Source organism: Pithys albifrons, chromosome 7 (genome assembly GCF_047495875.1).
Source record: "Pithys albifrons albifrons isolate INPA30051 chromosome 7, PitAlb_v1, whole genome shotgun sequence".
Classification (NCBI taxonomy): Eukaryota; Metazoa; Chordata; class Aves; order Passeriformes; family Thamnophilidae; genus Pithys; species Pithys albifrons.
The window spans coordinates 58,950,368-58,969,421 of record NC_092464.1 but is presented as its reverse complement, the minus strand read 5'-3'; the positions used below and the strand labels follow the sequence as shown (position 1 = coordinate 58,969,421).

Below are 19,054 nucleotides of genomic sequence, written 5' to 3'. Positions count from 1 at the left end.
AGATTCATCTCAGTGGTCTTGGACAGTTCATTGCAAGTGCTCCTGAACTGCTGCATCACCCTTGCCTGGGATTCTGGGCTGTGCTCTCGAAAGGGCCAGAGCAATCTGAGAGGTTCTGGGGTCCTTGGAAAAGGCAGATGCCAAGCCCATCTTTAAGAAGAGCAAAGTGAGAATGGGGAGGATTACAGTCTGCCCATCAAGCTGCTCTATCACTGCCCTTCCCAGATGGACAGGGGAGAGAGAATAAGGTGGAAAATGACTCATGGGTTGGAATAAGGTACTTTACTAAAGCAAAAGCCAAAGTTTGCAGACAAAAAAAAAAAACAAAAAAACAAAACTGTAACCGTGCGAGGCGGGTTTGTGACCTGCAGAGACGACTTCACAGGAGTTAGCAGCAACAGGCTCCTTTATTCGTCCGCACACACACTAATATACATCTTTAAGACTGTAACCTTCCGCAGGTGCTGACACTTTGGCACTCATTATTGGCTAACAATGTTGTTTATGTTACAAAGCTCTTCATAATTGGCTGACCATGCACATCTGCTGAGAAAGTCGGCAGCAGCCATTTCTGATTTCATTAATTAGTTCTTAAGGCTACAGCACTAATTTACATAGGCAGTTCAGCATATGGCTTGCTTTTTAGGTGAAATACCATATAAAATTCCAACACAAAGTGTCCAAGAGTGCAGAGTGACTTCACTTAGCAAAGAAGCAAGTTCAGTCCAGCTGAACTAAATCTCCTTATGTTCAAGGTCCATTCTCAGAACTTCTGTGTGGCCATCACAGAGGTTTGAGAGTGAAGCTTTGATTTTTAGTCCTTATACACTCTTGGTAAAGCAGGAAACAAGTGTGAATTCACAGAGGAAATTCACAAAGGCTAAACATAACCACGTACAATCTGCAGAAAATGTTCACCAGCTGAGGGGACAGGTGTCCTTATCCCTACAGCCTGCTGGGCAACTTGGCAGTGCAATAAGCTCAAAACTGCACTTTAACTGAAAGTTAACAGAATTTCAAAATACAGGCTAAACAACATGCTCTTGAACTGGACTGTTCTTGTTTGATTGGACAGTTAACGACTAGTCCTAGGCTACTACTACCTGTGGTTGTGGTTGCCATATGGGGAAGGCAGCGTGGCTCCAGTTTCCATGAGCTATTTGACTGGCTGCGCCCCATGGCTTGCAGCCCCTCTGGTTTTTTTGGAGGTCCAGCTCCCCACCCCATGTTTGTTAGAGGAGTACCATCCTTTTTATATTTAGAATGACAATCTTGGGCTTTGTGACCAAGTCTGTGACAACTACATTCTCCAGTGAACCTTTGAGTTCTGCTATATTTTGGTTGTGCTGGACAAGATTTTGTTGTTAAATTCCAGGGTCTTTTCCCCCTTTTTTGGGTGGATTGTTTGCTAAGAGCTGTGGCTAGAGCAGAAGCATGTAGCTTTGCTTTTTCCTCCTCTTCTACCCAGGGCAACCTGGCACAGGCTTCAATTAACTGTACCAAAGTAGCTGTAGCTGGTAGAGAGGCTATGAGCTGTTTGCATTGAGGATTGGCATTATTAATTACCAGATCTTTCAATAATACTGGTTTAATGTCAGGGGTAATATTTGGAGCAGCATCCAAAGCTTCTGTTACTTTATCTACAAATTCCATGAATGTCTGTCCAGGTTTCTGCATTATTTGCATATAGGGTAGAGAAGGTTTTCCCTTCTTAGGCAGATTAGAGAATGCGGTCAAAGCAGCATTCTTTGACTGTTGCAAAATATGAAAATGTAATGCAGCTTGTGTTTGTGGGTCTTCATAAGCTCCTGATCCCATTAGCTGGTCTAAAGATGCTAATTTTAAGGGATGTCCAGTTTTTAAGTGTATATTTTTTGCCTGTTCCTCCGTTAACTGCTCTTTCCATTTTTGTAAAAATAACATATAAGCAGTAGGAGGTAGAATAAACTCCATTAAAGCCTTCGTGTCTGCTGGGATTAGGTTATTGTATTTTATGAAGGCTGTGATTTGGTTTTTTACCAAGGCATTGTCATAGCCGTATTGAAAGACTACACTGTGTATTTTCTGTGCAATTTTCCAATCAAGTGGCTCCCATTTTGAGCCTTGTGTAGTGTTAATCACAGGCGCAGAAACCAGGGGTTGCAGGGAAGGTGAGGGTGTACCTACTTCTGCAGCTATGGATACTAACTCTTTGTACCTTTGCTGGGTATTAAATGTGAGGTCGCGAGGTGGCTTTGTGACTCCATCTGCAGAATCTGGTACCTGGGTATCAGAAAGCTTTGAAATTAAGTTAGCAGCATTGTGATTCCCAGCTTCCCCCAGCATGTCCCAAACAGAGGCTTCTTTGTTGCTCTCCATTCTGGGATACAGCTGGTGGGTGTGGCTGTCGGTGATGGAGTCTGCAGGTACCAGGTTGCCGGCGTAGGGGCAGTCTCTACCGGCGCGGGGGGTTCCAGTTCCGGTGCTGGCAGCTGCGGGCAGCGCACGGCTATCGGGGAGAGGGTCCCTGCTGGTGCTGCAGAGCTTGTCTCCTGCGCGACTGGCGCTGTGGGAACTCGCTCTCGGGACGCTCGCGCTGTGGAGGGCGCACAGTGAAGGGAACGACCAGGGGGAGCTCCGCGGGCTCTGCTCCACTGGGGAGGAGTCTCTCCCCTCTCCATGACGCAGTCGATCCAAGGAGGAGGTGGTGGGGGTGGCGCGGGAACTGATCCACCCCAGGAGTGGGCGAATTCGGAGCCGACCCCGGCCCCTGGAGGCTGCGGGGGACCCGCGCCTGGCGCATGCGCTGTGATTGGCAGGCAGTAGGGAGGGGGGTCAGGCGGTCCTGGCACCTCGTGGTAAGGGCGCGCCGTTCCTTTGTTTGATTTCGCGGGCTTTGCGATCACATGGTCTCTTTGTTTTCCTGGCCACGCGGTTTCGAGTCCTGCCGAAATGTCTCCCGCGGCCGCCTCTTGCCACAATGGAGCGACTCCGGCGTACCCGTGGGGCGGTGGGGAGCGCAGCGGTGGGGCAACCCCAGCCCCGAGGTACCCGCAGGGCATTGGCGGCAGCGGCGGCGGAGCCGGCGCTGAAGGTGGATGGACAGGGGGACAGAATCTCCACGGGGTTTGTCCCCCCCTCCACATGTCTCTCTCGGCTGAGGGCATTCCCCATCGCGCCTTCTCAGAGTTAGGATTTAAATAAAAGTCACTCACGGTTTGGTTGTCTGTGGCGTGTCTCGTGGGGTTCCAAGGTTGCTGCTGACGTCCGGCCGCTTCTACAGCGGCAGCCGGTGGTCTCATCTGCTGTGCACAGGCTGTTCCTTGGTAGTTGTAAGGCGGTGCAAAGACGACTTCTTGGCTTTTTGCGGCGACGAACGGCGTGGAAAAGCTTTGATTCCATGGTTGCTGTGGTCTTGCCAGGTTTTCCAGAGCAGGAGCGGGCGGTGCCGCATGTGGGTACGGGAACGGCACAGCACTGGCTCCGCGGCTCAACTCCGGGCTCCGCGCTTCTGGCAACGGGGGTTCCGCAAACGCCACGGGCGGCAGCGGTGTGGCAGAGGGGTGCCGCGGCGGGGGTCCCGCAGGCGGCACGGGCGATGCCGAAGGGTACCACGGAGGCGTTTCTGCAAGCGGCGGTGCCCACGGTGGTGCAGAAGGATGTTCAGGGGAAAAACTGCTCTGTAGAAGCTGACTTTTTTCCCTTCTCTTCGGTTGCTCGAGGATTTTACAGACTCGTTCTACCTCTAACAGCATTTTCCTTACATCTGCATATGACGGAATGAGCTGTAAAAATTCTTCGTGTGCAGTTTGCACTAAATTCCACAAATCTGTCCCAATTTTATCACACAATTCTATGGAAAGTGTGGAATTGGCATCTCTTAGGTGCCCTCAAGTGAAGCACCAATCCAGAAATTCCTGTAATGCTTGTCTTTCAATGTTTGTTTTTGTAACACGAGCTAGATTTTCAAATTTATCAAGCAATAAGTTCGTTTTAGTCGAGTTGGAATTTCCCATGTTTCTTTAACTCACCGGTTCGAAGGTCGTGGTTCCTTCAGCCCACGTTCTTCCAGCAGCTCTCAGGGCCACTACACAAAACTCCCAAGTTTACAGGAGACAGAAGCTCTCGGAGGCTTCTCCACAAAGCACCCAAAAAAACTGGGGCATAGCAGCTCTTGGGGGCCACCACTTAAGGTTCTAGGCAGGTCTGCAGGTGGCTTCCATGTCCTCAAATCACATCGAGGGTGCACCAATTGTTGCAAACCGGGCACTAGTGAGACCGCACACACCAATAGGATGTTCAAGCAAATCCCAAGTTTATTCAAAAACACAGGTATATATGACCTCAAGTGACCCCGCCCCAGGTGCGGTGGTCTGACTCCAATTGGTTGAGGCTGGAAACATGTCCTTTTAAGGTGAAAACGAAACCTGTAAGGTGGTCCTCCAAACCCACCTGAATCAGGGGCTGCAACAGGTTGCACACGTTTTGATATTTGTTGTTCCTCCCCCTCCCATCCCACTGCCCCACAAACAGCCCTGAGCCACCTGTGAGGGACAGGACCTGCTGTCCCAGGGCCTGGGGCTCAGGCCTTGGCCTTTGTTCTTCCTCCAACCAGCCCAGGGTTTTCTCAGCATTGCAGGTGCCTGCACAGAGCCTTTGTCTCCCTGCAATCAGGGCCTCCAAGGATCTGCTCTAAGGAGTCCCTGGGGAGGCTTTGTCAGTGCCTGCCCTCAGTGGGACCCATTGATGCTTCAGGGGACTTGGAGTTTTGCTTCTGACTTCTTGAGCCACTTTTTCAGTCTTCTCGCACTTCCTGAGAATTGTGGACTCATCTCCAAATACACAGTGGGGCTCATTAAAACACAGAAGAAAAAAATATTTCTCTTCCTTTATTTGTCTACAACTCTTAAAGACCTGTAGTAATTGGAGTTTGGTAGTTTATATAAGAAGGAAAATTTCAAAGTGAACCTCAAAAAGCCCATATATTTTTGAAGGAAAGGGGATGATTTACACAGAGACTTGGGATGGAAGAGGGTCAGAAAGCAAAGGGTTTGCATACAAAAGGGGGAAAAAGGGATTAATAGCACTTAATCATTGACCAATGTAACACTTACCAAGGGATTACACAGAATTTGCTGCAATCTCAACAGTGACTCAATTATAGATTCACAATAACAACATTCACATCACAGTCAATTCACACACACAAACACAGGCAGAGATGTGTGAACACAACAATATCTGTGTGTGTAAAGGTGCCCACCCAAAATTCTCCTTGTTGTCAGTGAAACACTCCCAGGGACCTGGGATGTGGACCTGGGGACATTGGTGGACTTGGCAGTGCTGGGTTATGGTTGGACTGGGTGACCTTGGAGGGCTTTTCCAACCTCAGTGATTCTATGATGCAATGACTCATCACCTCTATGATTCTGATAAATCCTCTCCTGCAATCAACACACATCCTGAAAATTCACATTCTGACATGGCAGAAATTGCATTGACATTTCATTGAAAGTATTGAATCATTTCAATTGATAGAAAGTGGTTACTGAAAAATCAAGATATTGAAGGACACTGTTTGGGTTTCAGGCTGAGCTGCACTGACTGACCATCAGTACCCAGTGCTGCTGGAGGCTCAGGTGTATTTGAGGTCCTTGCCTGGCACTGGCAGCTGTCACAGAGGACCTGCAGGACATCAGGAGCCCTTTGGAGCTGCAGATGGAGCCTGGGCAGAGGGTCCCAGGGAAACTACATAAGAGTATCAGGAATTTGTATTCCTGTAAGACAAGGAGAAGAACTAAAAAGAATATTAAAAGCTTATCATTTTCTTCCCTCTGGAAGGGAAAGTTCCCAGTGCCCCAGTTAAACCCTTCTTGCCCATCACTGCCCCTGCCCCACCTCACACAAGGAGCTCTGTGAGGTTTCTCAGGTGGAGCTCTCTCACCTGACACAGGGGAGCAGTGACCAGTGTCAGTGACACCCCTGGGGTTTGGATGATCAGCTTTGCACTTATCTCACACATCTGTTACAGTGGCTTCCTGTAAGACTCCCTAAATCATCAAATCACTTTTCCTTTCCATCCCCTCCAGGGTACAGGATGTGTGACTCTGGTTTAGAAGAAATAGGTGGGAATGTTCTCACCTGGACCTCACAGGAGGCATCAAGATCACAGGGCCTTGTCCTGCTGAGGGAACCTGCTTGAAATCTCCTGGGAAAGCAGCATGGAGGGCTCTGGGCACTGCAGGAGACTCCTGGAATGCATGGGGGGAATCTTCCCGACCCAGGAAATAGGAGGCCTTTCCAGCCGGGATGTGTTACTGGATCTTTGGTCAGCAAGGCAAGTGGTGACCAGTGGTGTCCTGGGCTGTCTCCAAAGCAGCCTGGGCAGCAGGGGAGGGGGATTCTGCCCCTCTGCCCTCTCAGGTGAGACCCCACCTGCAGTGCTGCCTCCAGCTCTGGGGTCCCAGCACAGCTGTTGGAGCGAGTCCAGAGGAGGCACCAAGATGATCAGAGGGATGGAGCAGCTGTGCCATGAGAGATGGCTGAGAGAGCTGGGATTGTTTGGCTGGGAGAAGGGAACCTTTGGGGTGGCCTAACTGTGGCCTTTCAGTACCTTGAAGAACAAAAAGGAAGATGGAGAGAGACTATTTACCAGGGCCTGGAGTGACAGGAAAAGGGGGAATGACTGAATCAGAAGGTTTAGATGAGGTATTAGGAAGAAATCTTTCCCTCTGAGGGTGCTAGCACAGGTTTCCCAGAGAAGCTGTGGATGCCCCATCCCTGGAGTGTTCAAGGCCAGGCTGGGCAGAGCTCTTGGGCAACACAGTCTAGTGCAAGGTGCCCCCGTTCATGTCACAGAGGTTGGATCTAGATGATATTTGAAGGTCCCTGAAACTCAGGACACTCTATGATTCTGAGTTACTTCAGGCAACTGTGAAAGAACCCAACATCTTGACCCAGTTGGGGAAAAGGTAATTTTCAAAAAGTGGAAATTAAAGTCAGTAATGCAAAGACCCATCAGGTCCAGCCCCATAGAAAATGACATTTCTTATGCTGTGGGTGCAGAAGGCAGTAAGTGTTGGGTTGTGCCTCAGAACACTCAAGCAGATCTAATCAATGCACCCACGAGCCAAGGCAATCACTGAGCAGAGTGAGGGGCAGTGAGTGGGGGCCTGACATGCAGAAGGAGCAGATTGCTGGGGAAGGAACTGCCTTTCCTGTGCCAGGACCAGGGCACATCCCACTGCAGGAAAAGCCCCAGGCCAGCCCCAGCACATCGAAGGCCACGGGCACAACTGCAGAGTGACTTGGTTGCACCTCTGCCAGGGAGAGCCTGAAACCCCAAATGCATCTTGGCAGCAGCAGGTCCTGCCAGTCCATGGCCAGGAGCCCTCCCTTGCCAGCCCAGCCTGGTGGGCAGCCCTGCAGAGCTGCTGGTTAAGGGTGTTCTTTCTTGCTGGGCTCTGCAAAGCCACTTCTGCTACAGGAGCCTCATGGGGAAGCAATTGGGCCCCAGCAACTTGGAGACAAGATATTAATCAAAACCTGCTCATGCTGTTGCCAAACCCCTCTGAAATGATTGGGGTAATAAAACCCCCTAACACTGCATGTTTGGTGTTAGAAAGGAAGGCATCACTTTATTCCCATTCTCTGTGTGTGTGTCCAACAGAAATCCTTTCACACAGACACCAATACATCACTTTTTCACCTATTTATAAATTTTTAGCAAACAAATCAATGTTCATTGGTTCTAAATGACATAATTTGATTGAACTAATTTTGAATTAATATTGAATTAATTTTTATCTTCTATTGGTCATGGCCTTCTCCCTCTCTATGCTAATTAGTCCATATTTTTAGTCTTTTTCTCCTGGCTGGGACTTTCCATCACATCTACTAAGTTCTTGTTAGCCATCTTCTTTATCTACTGGTTTCTGCAAGTCCTTGTGGTCCATAAATTCTGCATTCCAGATGTCCAACATCAACAGTACATCTTTCTATCCCAGGCTTTGTTCATCAAAGCATATCAAGGTTCACTTAAGAAAACTTAGAGAATTAGTACTTTTCCCAAGCTGTGTTCTCTCAGTGGTAGGTTAAATTCTGCTGAGTGCTGGCTGAAAGAGATTTAAGGCCCAACACACAACTTGTCTTTAATTCAAGCAGTTCATTAAAAGGCTAATTAAAAGTATTATGGTATTAGAAAAGTTATATCATTTCCTACAATCGAAGCAGAGACCTGAGGGTGGCAGAGGAAAGAGGAGACTCAGGCCAAGGAGATATGGCTGGAATGTGATGGTTGTGAGGTCACTTCCACTGCAGCAGCCTGGGTGGCCCTCAGGAGACATTCTGGCCAGGGAGCATTGTGAGGTCATCCAGCACATCAGGGAACCCACACAACAGAAATTCCATCTGGGAGAGGAGAAGGAGTGGGGCAGGTGGGAGAGCCCCCTCAGGTTCTGATTCTGGGGGCAGCTCTGTCACACAACCCCACCAACCCTGGCAGGCAGGAAGGCAGCCTGGGCTTGTGGCCACCCTGCTCTGCACTGGCCCTGAAACAGGGGAAAAATCTTTTCCTCATACCCAGGTTTAACATTCCCTGTTTCTCCCAACACCCCTTGTCTTTCATCCTCTTCACATGCCAGCTCCAGCCAAACCTTCCCTCCCTCAAAAAACAAAGTCCCTATATTTAATATTTATTTTTCAGATTCTCCTTGCTGTCACCTCCTGGCAGTGGCTTCATGGCCCCTGTCACAGCCAGCCCTGGCCCTGCACTGACCCAGCTCTGCTGCCCCACAGATGCTGCATCAGGAAGGGAAGGTCCATGGGGGAGGGAAATGCACAGGGACTCATCCTGGAAGTGACCTCGGGAGGTTTCTGGGCCAAACCAAAGCACAGTGAGTGGAGAAAGGGACACAAGGATGGGCTGTTTGTGTGCTCTGCCATGTCAGGAGAAGATGTAGAGCTCCAGAGACACCCAGACAATGTGGATCCCTCCAGGAGATGACCTCAGACAGGGGCTCCCAGGCCTCTGACACTCGCTGGTTACTCTAGTTTGATGTTCCCTGGTGGTTCCACCCACCCACACCCCCACCAGTGTTCTGTGCACACACACCAGTCTCACCAGTGTCTGGGCCCCCAAAGAACACAAGATCTGATGATTTGTGGCTTCCACTCCAGTGGCAGACACTTGGATCTCCCTCCATACCCAGAGCACAGAGATCTCTTATCCCAGAAAGTTCCTGGCAATGGAGGGATTAGGAAAATGGAACAGCCAGTGGAGTCAGTTGCAGGGCATGGCCAGGGAAAGGCACTGACCAGCCACCTCTTTAAACATGTTCAGCTTCTTTCATCCATTTTTTCTCTGTTTTCTCATGCCTCTTCCTCCAAAAATCACTTTGGTCATTTCCTGGACATCCCATGGCAAGTCTTGTACAGTCTCTAAATGCACTTTCTGGCTGCCCATCCTGAGTCTCAGTACCTGAGTGAGAAAACCCCAACCTCAGCTGCAAGGCCATCCTGGGGGGCTGTCACTGATCACTTGGGGAGCCTTTCATGCAGAGATGTTGGAAATCTCTATTAGTTCCTTTCTAACTTTTGAGGTTTGAAAGGTTCCTCCAAAGTCATTGAAATTCATGTCCCTAAAAGGACTGTTTTTCCATTTTCATAAAGTGTTGGGGATTAGGTCACATTAAAATGCCAACATGGTGCATGTAGGTATTTGCAACCCTGTGGAGAAGGAGTTGGGCATATAAGAATAAAAGAATAATAAACTGTTTGGATTGGAAGAGACCTAAACCAGACACTAGTCCAAGGACCTTTGCATTAGCCACGGACACCTTCCACAAGTTCAGGCTGTACAAAATTCCAAACCTTGGGCAGCTCCAGGAATGGGGTTTCCACTTACTCTGTAACCTGGCCCAGGTTCCTGCCACCCTCAGCACAAAATATTTCTTCCTGACATCCAATGGAAATCTCCCCTCATTCAGTTCCAGTTCCTGTGCCTTGTTCTGCCAATACAACCTTTGGCAAAAAGTGTCACTGTGTCTGTCCCGCACTAAGAGCACAACATTTTCATGGCTAAATACCAGAGATATCGTATGAAGGGGTTTGGAATCCTCCAAGCCCTGGGCCCAGTGGTGTGGAGACTGAGGAAAGAACAGGAGAAGCCTGAGAGGACTTGAAGGGAAACTGAGGAGGTCCAGACTGCACACAAGGAGAAAGGAATTTCCCACAAAGGGCAGTGCTGTGGTGCAACACATCCCCCTGAAGGAGTCTGGATCAGTCCAAGGCTTTGTGCTCCAAGGCAGAGCCAGGGAGGAGGGAGAGATGTCAGTGCAGGAAGGGGCCAGCGAGGTGGGGCAGCCGGGGGATGCCGACAGCCTGCAGGGAAAGGGGCAGGGCATGGACACCGTAGGACAGCCTGGGCTGGAGAGGAGACAGGGATGTGCAGAAGCTGAAAGGCCCCAAGAGAGCCAAGTTGTGCAGGCCTTTGGCCATGGCTGCTGTGTGTGCCCCTGATGGCATGAGGAGACAAGTGAGCCTTGCAGCCCTGGGGCCTCATTGCCTCCTTGTCCCTGCTCAGCAGCCTGGGAGGTGCCACCCCATCCTCCTGCCCCTGCTATTCCACATCCCATACCCCGGTGCCCAAGGAAGTGCCCTGAGGAATGAGGGAGAGACAGGATCTCTCTTCCCAGGGCCTGGGTGTCATGGCTGTGACCTTTGGGTTAGTGAAATGCTTCTTACTTTCCTCAGCATCAGGGTGACTGTTCTTTCCTAGTCCATATTTGTCATCATTGTCTCTCTGTTTTCTAACTGGAATCTCAGGACACTTTCTCAGTTATGTCCCTCAGAGGGACCCATTAACAACAAAAGAAACTTTAAAGTTTGATTCTGACTTTGCTTTCTCAAGAGGTTCCTGCACCTTTCCTCAGGGTCTGATGTTCAGGGACTCAGCACCAAACCCCCCAGAGGGCCATTAAATGCCCTGGGCTGTTGCTGTGCTGCTGAGCTGGGCCGGGCTCCTGGCACACAGGGAGCTCCTGGCAAGCGGGCAGCGCTGCAGAGAGACAGCTCTGCCCAGGAGCAGCTCCTGTGCACAGCCCAGCAGGGCTCAGGGCACTGCCTGCACACACCCAGGGCAGAAAAGCAGGGCAGAGAGAGGTTACACACAGTCTGGGGTGTGAGGAAAGTTGAGAGGAAGATCCACAGAAGAGGAATCTTTCCAGGCTTTCAGAAGGTAAGTCTGCATGAAGGGCAATGTATGTGCAGTCTGTGGAAAGATCTCCCAACGCTGGCACATCCCACAGCCTGGGGGGTCTCTAATGTGGGATATCACAGTTTCTCTGGTGCTGAAGAGGAGGACAGGCTGCAAAGCAGGGACTCTCTGCTGCACCATCCCAGGGACATCCCAACAGGGTTTCCGCCTCCCAGGGATGGCTGTAGGGTTTGAACCCCGGCTGTGCCACCCAGGCTGTCCCAAACTGTCCTGTAGAGCAGGGTCCTGCACCCCAGGGTGCTGTGCCAGGGCAGGAGCTCTGCCACCTGCCAGGGGCAGCTCTCAGCTGGTCTGGGGAGCTCCCTCAGTGCTGGGGGAGAGGCTGTGGGTGGAAAGAGCAAACCCTGGCAGGGCAGGGCAGGGCAGGGCAGGTTTATTCAGCTATCAAGTGAGAGTTTCATAGGTGAGGACTGCTTACAGAACTAGAGCACTCCAGGATATTTTCCAGGGGATACTTCACGGGGAAGCTGAAAGGAGGGATTTCTATCAGGCTCTGATGCCACATACCTGGTGGCTTGTCATGCAGAGGGAACTCTGAGGAGCTGCACAGGGGCTGAGAACTACCTGGTATTGTTGGTGTCTGGGAGGTGGCACTGCTGGCTCAGGGTGACGCTGCCCTGAGTGCCCACCTGGTTCTGCCCTGGCTTCTCCCAGCTGGACCCTCACTAAGCATATGCTTGTTTCTCAACTTGCCCATGTTACTGGGGTTGTTTCCTCCTTCTCTCAGTCAGGTTCACTGGGAATGGGAGTTCAAGCTACAGAGTCAATCACTGATCCTGTGATCCCCCTCAGGCAGGTGGGTCCCTGGCAATGAGACATTCCAATTTTCCTCTGAGCTGTGGGGCTGTCAGTAGTGAATTCTGTGTGCCTGGAGAATGAGGTGTGTTTCCCAGAATCAAACCCCATTGTCAGGACACTTGGCTCTTCTCTGAGATGTCCTTCCAAGCTGGGAGCTGCCCTCAAGAATGCAAATCACCTTCATAGCACAATGGTGTTATCTGAAATCCCCAATGCAGAGGGGCAGAGATGCTGTGCCCATCCCAGGAAATGCTGTTGAGTTGGTGAGCTGAGCCATGTGTGTTCTTGAGACCTTGAGCCAGGCTGAGACATTGAGTGGTCTGTGATGGATCTCTCTGCTCTCAACAGTGTCTGATGGCTTTTCAGACAAAAATGGGAGTGTGATCACTCTCTCTCTGAGGAAGGTCCAAGTCCAGGGCAGCTGGAACAAGGCAGAGGGATGGAGCAGCTCCCCTCACTCTGCACTAAGCCACAGACATTGTCCTGTTTGGGAAGCCCTGCTCTGCTCTTCCTCAGGGCAGCACAAATGCTGAGGGGTTCTGCCATCCAGGAAAACTCCACAGGGAAGATGAGGGGAGTCAGAAACAAAACACCCAAACCTCTGAAACTGTCTTCTGGAATCCTGAAATCTTCTCAAAACTGGGAGTGCAGATGCCCATGAGAACTTTTGCTTTAGGAGCAGTTTCATCTGACACAGCTGAACACCAGGATGGGCTCAGTCCCCATCATGGGCATGACCCCCCTGGAGCAGATCAGGGCTGACCCTCACAGCCAGTGGGCAGAGGGGCTGCTCCTCCTGGGAAATGTAGTGAGCACCAAGCAGGTCTCCAGCCATGGATATGAAGCAAAGTTTCCTGAAAAAAGAAAAGTGGGGAGTGTGAGCAGAAGGGAAAGGGGTATTGGGAAATGGCTTTGACTCTTTCAGAAATATCTCATCTGATTTGTCACTGTTATTTTCTCTTTGGACAGTGCCCCACCTACAGAGGCAGCACATGTCCAACAGCAGCTCCATCAGCCAGTTCCTCCTCCTGCCATTGGCAGACATGCGGCAGCTGCAGCTCCTGCACTTGTGGCTCTTCCTGGGCATCTTCCTGTCTGCCCTCCTGGGCAACGGCCTCATCATCAGCGCCGTAGCCTGCGACCACCACCTGCACACCCCCATGCACTTCTTCCTGCTCAACCTGTCCCTCACAGACCTGGGCTGCATCTGCACCACTGTCCCCAAAGCCATGCACAACTCCCTCTGGGACACCACAACCATCTCCTACACAGGATGTGCTGCACAGGTCTTTTCCTTTTCCTTTTTCATGTCAGCAGAATTTTATCTCCTCACCATCATGTGCTACGACCGCTACGTTGCCATCTGCAAACCCCTGCACTACGGGACCCTCCTGGGCAGCAGAGCTTGTGCCCACATGGCAGCAGCTGCCTGGGCCAGTGGTTTTCTCTACTCCCTGCTGCACACATCCAATACATTTTCCCTGCCCCTGTGCCAGGGCAATGCCCTGAGCCAGTTCTTCTGTGAAATCCCACAGATCCTCAAGCTCTCCTGCTCACATTCCTACCTTAGGGAAATTGGGCTCCTTCTGGTTAGTGCCTGTATAACATCAGGTTGTTTCATTTTCATAGATTTCTCCTATGTGCAGATCTTCAGGGCTGTGCTGAGGATCCCCTCTGAGCAGGGACGGCACAAAGCCTTTTCCATGTGCCTCCCTCACCTGGCCGTGGTCTCCCTGTTTGTCAGCACTGTCATGTTTGCCTACCTCAAGCCTGCCTCCATCTCCTCCCCATCCCTCGATCTGGCACTGTCAGTTATTTATGCAGTGGTTCCTCCAGTACTCAACCCCCTCATCTACAGCCTGAGGAACCAGGAGCTCAAGGATGCCCTGAGGAAAATGATGACTGGATGCTTTTCAGCAGCAAGAACCTGCCAGTTTTCTTCTGTACAGTGTTCACAATAAAACTCATGACAGGCTTAGTTTGACTTCCCAGGTTTTCCTTGGTGCTCAGTGGGTTCTTTTTGTCATAATGTTGTGCTCGATTAAATTATTTTATTCATCCTCTCATCTAATTAATTTTTTATTTTCATTAATTTTATTCTTTTAAGTCTGTAGTTGAGTAATTGTGCTATCTCTATTTTTAAACAAACTGTCTTGCAATAACCCTGCCTAGCTGGTTAGGGGTTTTGATATGAGAGTTTCAGGCACCTACTGGGCAGTTCCATGTGTGCAGAGAAGGGCAAAGAGTCCCAGCACAGCAGCACTGCCAGGGAGCACCAGCACTGGGCCTTTGCTGACCTGCTCTCTTTCCACTTGTACACTCTCCTGCACAGCCCCTGAGCTGGACTAAGGCCTTGGTCCTCTGCCAGCTGGGACACAGACCTGCTGCATGTCCATCCTGGGCTCACAGGCAGGGACAGGCCATGGGCACTGCTGGGACACAGCTGGGCTCCACAACAGCAGCTCCATCAGGAAAGGGCTTCTCCTTAGTTCAAGACATGCAGCCTTAGGGCTTTTTGCAAAGTCACTCTCAAGAACATGCCAAGGAATAGACTCTATAGAGGCTCCTTGTTTGCTTGTTCTTCAGGGGATCATTGTGATGAGATCAGGGTTCCAGTGAGGTCTTAACAGACTCAGATCTGCTTCAGGTACTGCTTGTTCATGGCCAGTGAGCTTGGAGATGGCAAGTCATCATTTTTAAACTCTCAGTGGCTATAGAGAAGGTGACAGAGCTGGCTGCATGTGAATGTTTAAGTGAACCAAGTTGGGAGCTGCCAGGAGAACACAGGGGACCTGCAGGGACAGTGCATGCCAGGGATCAGCAATAAATGGAGGTCTGTGAGCACAGACCTGTCCAGGGTCATGTCACCCAGAGATTGTACTCTAAATCTTTCTGTGAAGCAGCAAACAGAGCCCTGTAACTGCAGGGGCTACAGCAGGCACAGGGAAACAGATCCAGTGAGTGTTCCATGTAACCCTCAGTGAACACCCTACTGCTACCCATGACAAGAATAGCAGTAAGTAAATAAACCCCACATGTGATGCACAACACCATTGCTCCACTGCTCACCACTCAGTGCCCAATGCCCAGCCCAGCCCAGACACAGATCAGCCCTTTCTGACCAACCCTCCATTAACACCCTGAGCACGGCCCTGCATCAAAGGGAACATCCCTTGGGCCAGTTGGGCTCAGCTGTCCTGGCCCTGCTCCCTCCCAACTTCCTGTGACCCTGAGGAGACAATGGAGGCCATGATTGAACAAACCTCTCACAGATTCCAAGTCAAAACCTAAACCCAAAGCACCTTGAAAAACCTGCAGCCCCTTGAAGCTTTAAGGATCCCCCAAAGGGCCAATCCTGACAAAGCCTCCCTAGGGACTCATCCCAGCAGATCCTTGGAGGCCACGACTGCAGGGAGGCAAAGGCTCTGGGCAGCAGCTCAGGTGTTGAGCAAAGCCTGGCTTGGCTGGAGGCAGCAGAAAGGCCCAGCCCTGACCCCCAGCCCGGGGAAGGCACATCCTGTCCCTCACGTCCTGCTCAGGGTTCTGCCAGGGGCACTGGCATGGGGGGTGATGCTGAGGGCAGGACAAGGGGTGACAGTGCCCAGCCTTCCTGGGGCTGTGCCAGGAGGCCACGAGGCCCCAGAGCCTCAGCACAGCAGGTCTGCTCACAGCCCTTGGTGGCACAGACGATGCTGTGCCCGAAGGGACAAAGACCTGGGACCTCTTGCACTTCTGCCCAGTCACTTGATGTCCCTCTGTGAAGGAAGAAACCACCTCTCAGTGGTGAGTGACAAACCAGTGCTGGGAATGGTCATTTGGAGGGGCTGGTCTCTGATTACTGTCCTAGGATTCTTTTGTTCCCATGAGCCTCTAAAGTGCCTCAAAGGGCTCCTTGATTCCAGGACATTCTGCAGTGTCCATGGTTCCGTCTTGCTTTAAAAGGTTGTGCCATTTCACAATGTCCCTTTGGTTCCATGAGGTTCTGTGGTGTCACAATGTCCCCTTTGGTTCCAGGAGGTTCTGTGGTGTCACAGTGTCCCTTTGGTTCCAGGAGGTTCCACACTGTCCTTGCTGGAACACACCTGGTTGGATGTTGCCCCACCTGCAGAGCTGCCTCCAGCTCTGGGGTCCCAGCACAGCAAGGACATGGAGCTGTTGGAGTGAGTCCAGAGGAGACCACCAAGATGATCAGAGGGATGGAGCAGCTCTGCCATGAGGGAAGGCTGAGAGAGCTGAGATTGTTCAGCCTGGAGAACAGAAGGTCTTGGGGTGACCTAATTGTGGCCTTCCAGGACCTGAAGGGGCCAACAAGAAAGATGGAGAGAGACTGTTTACAAGGGCCTGGAGTGACAGGACAAGGGGGAATGGCTTCACACTGATAGAGGGAAGGGTAAGATGAGATATTGGAAAGAAAATCTTTACTGGGAAAGAGGTGGGGCCCTGGCACAGGTTGCTCAGAGAAGTTCTGGCTGCCCCATCCCCAGAAGTTGTTCAAGGCAGGTTGGATGATCAACCTGGTCTAGTGGAAGGTGTCCCTGCTCACGGCAGGGGATTGGAATTAGATGCTCTTCAAAGTCCTTTCCAACCCAAACCATTCTATTATTCCGTGACTGGTGGGTGACATGGTGGGCAGGGCCATCTTGGGCACAAAGAATAGGAAATAATGGAATTTTCCATTCTGAGTGAAGGAAGGAAGGGGCAGCAGAACTGACAGCTTGGACTGATAGCAGGGAGACTTTGCACTGTTGAAGAGATTGATTGAAGGAGTGTCTTGGGGGTCAGTCCTGAAGCAAAAAGCATTCTCATGGCCAGGCTTTCTGAACAAAGATTTGGGAAGGGCACTACCCACGCTTGCTGCAAGCTGCTGGTGGCTAAAAAGGCCGATACGGGATAGGCAAGTCTGGTCACAAAAGGCACAGGGGAACGTCTCCTTTGGCCATATTGGCAAGGAACGGTTCTGTCTGCGTTGTCTTTTCTCCTCCAGACTGACTGTGCTGCGTTCCCAAAGGAAGCAGCAGCGTCGTGAATGGTGTGTCTCCATGAATCCTGAATGGAGGCCAGAGTGGACCATTGGGGCAGGCAATATGGGCAAGGCTGAGGTGTTGTTTCAGGGAGTCCTTGTATCTCCTCTTCGGGGCTCCTCTCTTGCGGCAGCCGGTGGCGAGTTCTCCATAGAGCACAATCTTCGGGACGCAGTGGGTGATCCTCCATCCTGGAGACGTGCCCTGCCCAGTACAGCTGCGTTCTCAGCAGCATGGCCTCCACACTGGTGACCCCTGCCTGTTCAGAACAGACACATTGGTCACGTGATCAGACCAGTGGATGTTTAGGATTGAACTGAGGCAGCGCTGATGGAAGCGTTCGAGGAGCCGCAGGTGGTGGCGGTAGATGACCCAGGATTCAGACCCATAGAAAAGAGCAGACAGTTGTCTTGGTTTGAGATAAGCAACTGCCAACCCCCCCAAGCATGGAGAGAAAAGCCTCCCTCCTAACACCAGGGAAAGGGAGGAAAAGAGAGGGGAAAGGAAAAAACACTTCAAACTGGATTTATACTAAATCTACATATATTTTTCACAGAAAGAAAGAGACAATTAGAAGAGAGTACAAATATTCACTCACACAAGTCTGCAACAACAAGTTCCCCACCTCAACTTCATAACGAACACACAAATTCTACTGTCTTAACTACACATTACTTAAGAAAGAACTTATTCCCCAGGGAGACAAACTCAAGCAGAAAGGAGAGACCCAGAACAACACATTTTAATTTCCTGAGGTACCCTGTGAGCCAGTGGTGGGCCTGGTCCTCTCCATCCCCCCTGGGACAGCATCGTGTGTCCTCCCAAGAGGAGGGCTGAGAAGCGACTGCCTTAACCACTCCCACACTGGTTCCTCCTTCCCTGGAGATGATGTCATAATGTGGTATGGAATACAAAATTACTGGCTAGAAGAGGTCAGCTGTCAGCTCAGCCCAGCTCAAGTCAGCTGACAGCTTCGGCCTAGTCCAGACTTAAGAGCCCAAATCTAGGCCCACCTAGGCGAACCCATAACAAAGTCCCTGGTCATTCCCTATCCCTGGCCATTCCCTGTCCCTGGACCATTCCCTATCCCTGGGCCATTCCCTATCCCTGGCCACTCCCTGTCCTTGAACATTCCCTATCCCTGTCCATTCCCTCTCCCTGGCCATTCCCTGTCTCTGGCCATTCCCTCTCCCTGGCCATTCCCTCTCCCTGGCCATTCCCTGTCTCTGGCCATTCCCTATCCCTGGCCATTCCCTATCCCTGGCCACTCCCTGTCCCTGGCCATTCCCTGTCCCTCGGCTCTGCAGGGCCGGGGGTGTCAGTGGGTCTCAGGGGGTCCCTGCTCCACCCTGGCTCAGAACTGCGGCCCCGGCCGGGCCCAGGGGGCCCTGGGGGAGAACAACCCTGAGCCCCAGCTGGGCCAGAGCTTCCCAGTTCCACCTAGTGGGGCCCAGGGCACTCCCAGCATGAGCCCAGTGGCTCCCAGTCACCTCCAGTGTGGCCCCACTCACTCCCATATGATCCCAGTCCCCTCCAGCATGACCTCAGGTGCTCTCAGCATGGTCTCACTTGCCCTCAGAATGCTCCCAGTCACTCCCAGTATGATGCCAGTATGAACCCAGTCACCCTCAATGTGGTCCCAGTTTTTCCAAGTACGATCTGTGTTACCCCAGTTCTGGTCCCAACCTATCCCACTCCACCCCAGTCCATCCCAGCCTGTCCCGCTCCGTCCCGGTCCCTTCCCGGCATCGCCGCCCTTTCCCGATCCCGCCCCCGAACCAGCGGGTTTAAGGCCGAGTTTCACCGCAGGGCGCGGGAGTTCAGCCAAGCCCGGCCTGGGGGTCCCGCAATTCGTGGCCGTGGAGGGTCCCAGGGTGTCCCGGAGGGGATCCAGAGGGGTCCCATGAGGGGTCCCTAAGGGGATCCAGGTGAATTCCCGGGAATTCCCCCGTCCCCGGCCCCCCGCGCTCCCTCGGACACT

General features: G+C 51.6%; 2 protein-coding genes across 2 annotated transcripts in view; both read left to right on the top strand.

Moving 5' to 3' along the window:
* LOC139673811 (zinc finger protein 850-like) overlaps nucleotides 1-19,054 on the top strand; it is a 685,564-nt gene that overhangs the window by 283,423 nt on the left and 383,087 nt on the right. The window lies entirely within an intron of this gene.
* Nucleotides 13,045-18,991, top strand: LOC139674245 (olfactory receptor 14C36-like). The gene is made up of 2 exons (XM_071560434.1): nucleotides 13,045-13,995; nucleotides 18,653-18,991. The coding sequence occupies exons 1-2, from the start codon at nucleotides 13,045-13,047 to the stop codon at nucleotides 18,989-18,991; spliced, it is 1,290 nt and encodes a 429-aa protein (XP_071416535.1).

Coding starts and splice junctions, on each gene's coding strand:
- LOC139674245 (XM_071560434.1), top strand. CDS start 13,045: ATGTCCAACAGCAGCTCCATCAGCCAGTTCCTCCTCCTGCCATTGGCA. Junction 13,996..18,652: donor GAACCTGCCAGTTTTCTTCT/GTACAGTGTTCA, acceptor ACTTGCCCTCAG/AATGCTCCCAGTCACTCCCA.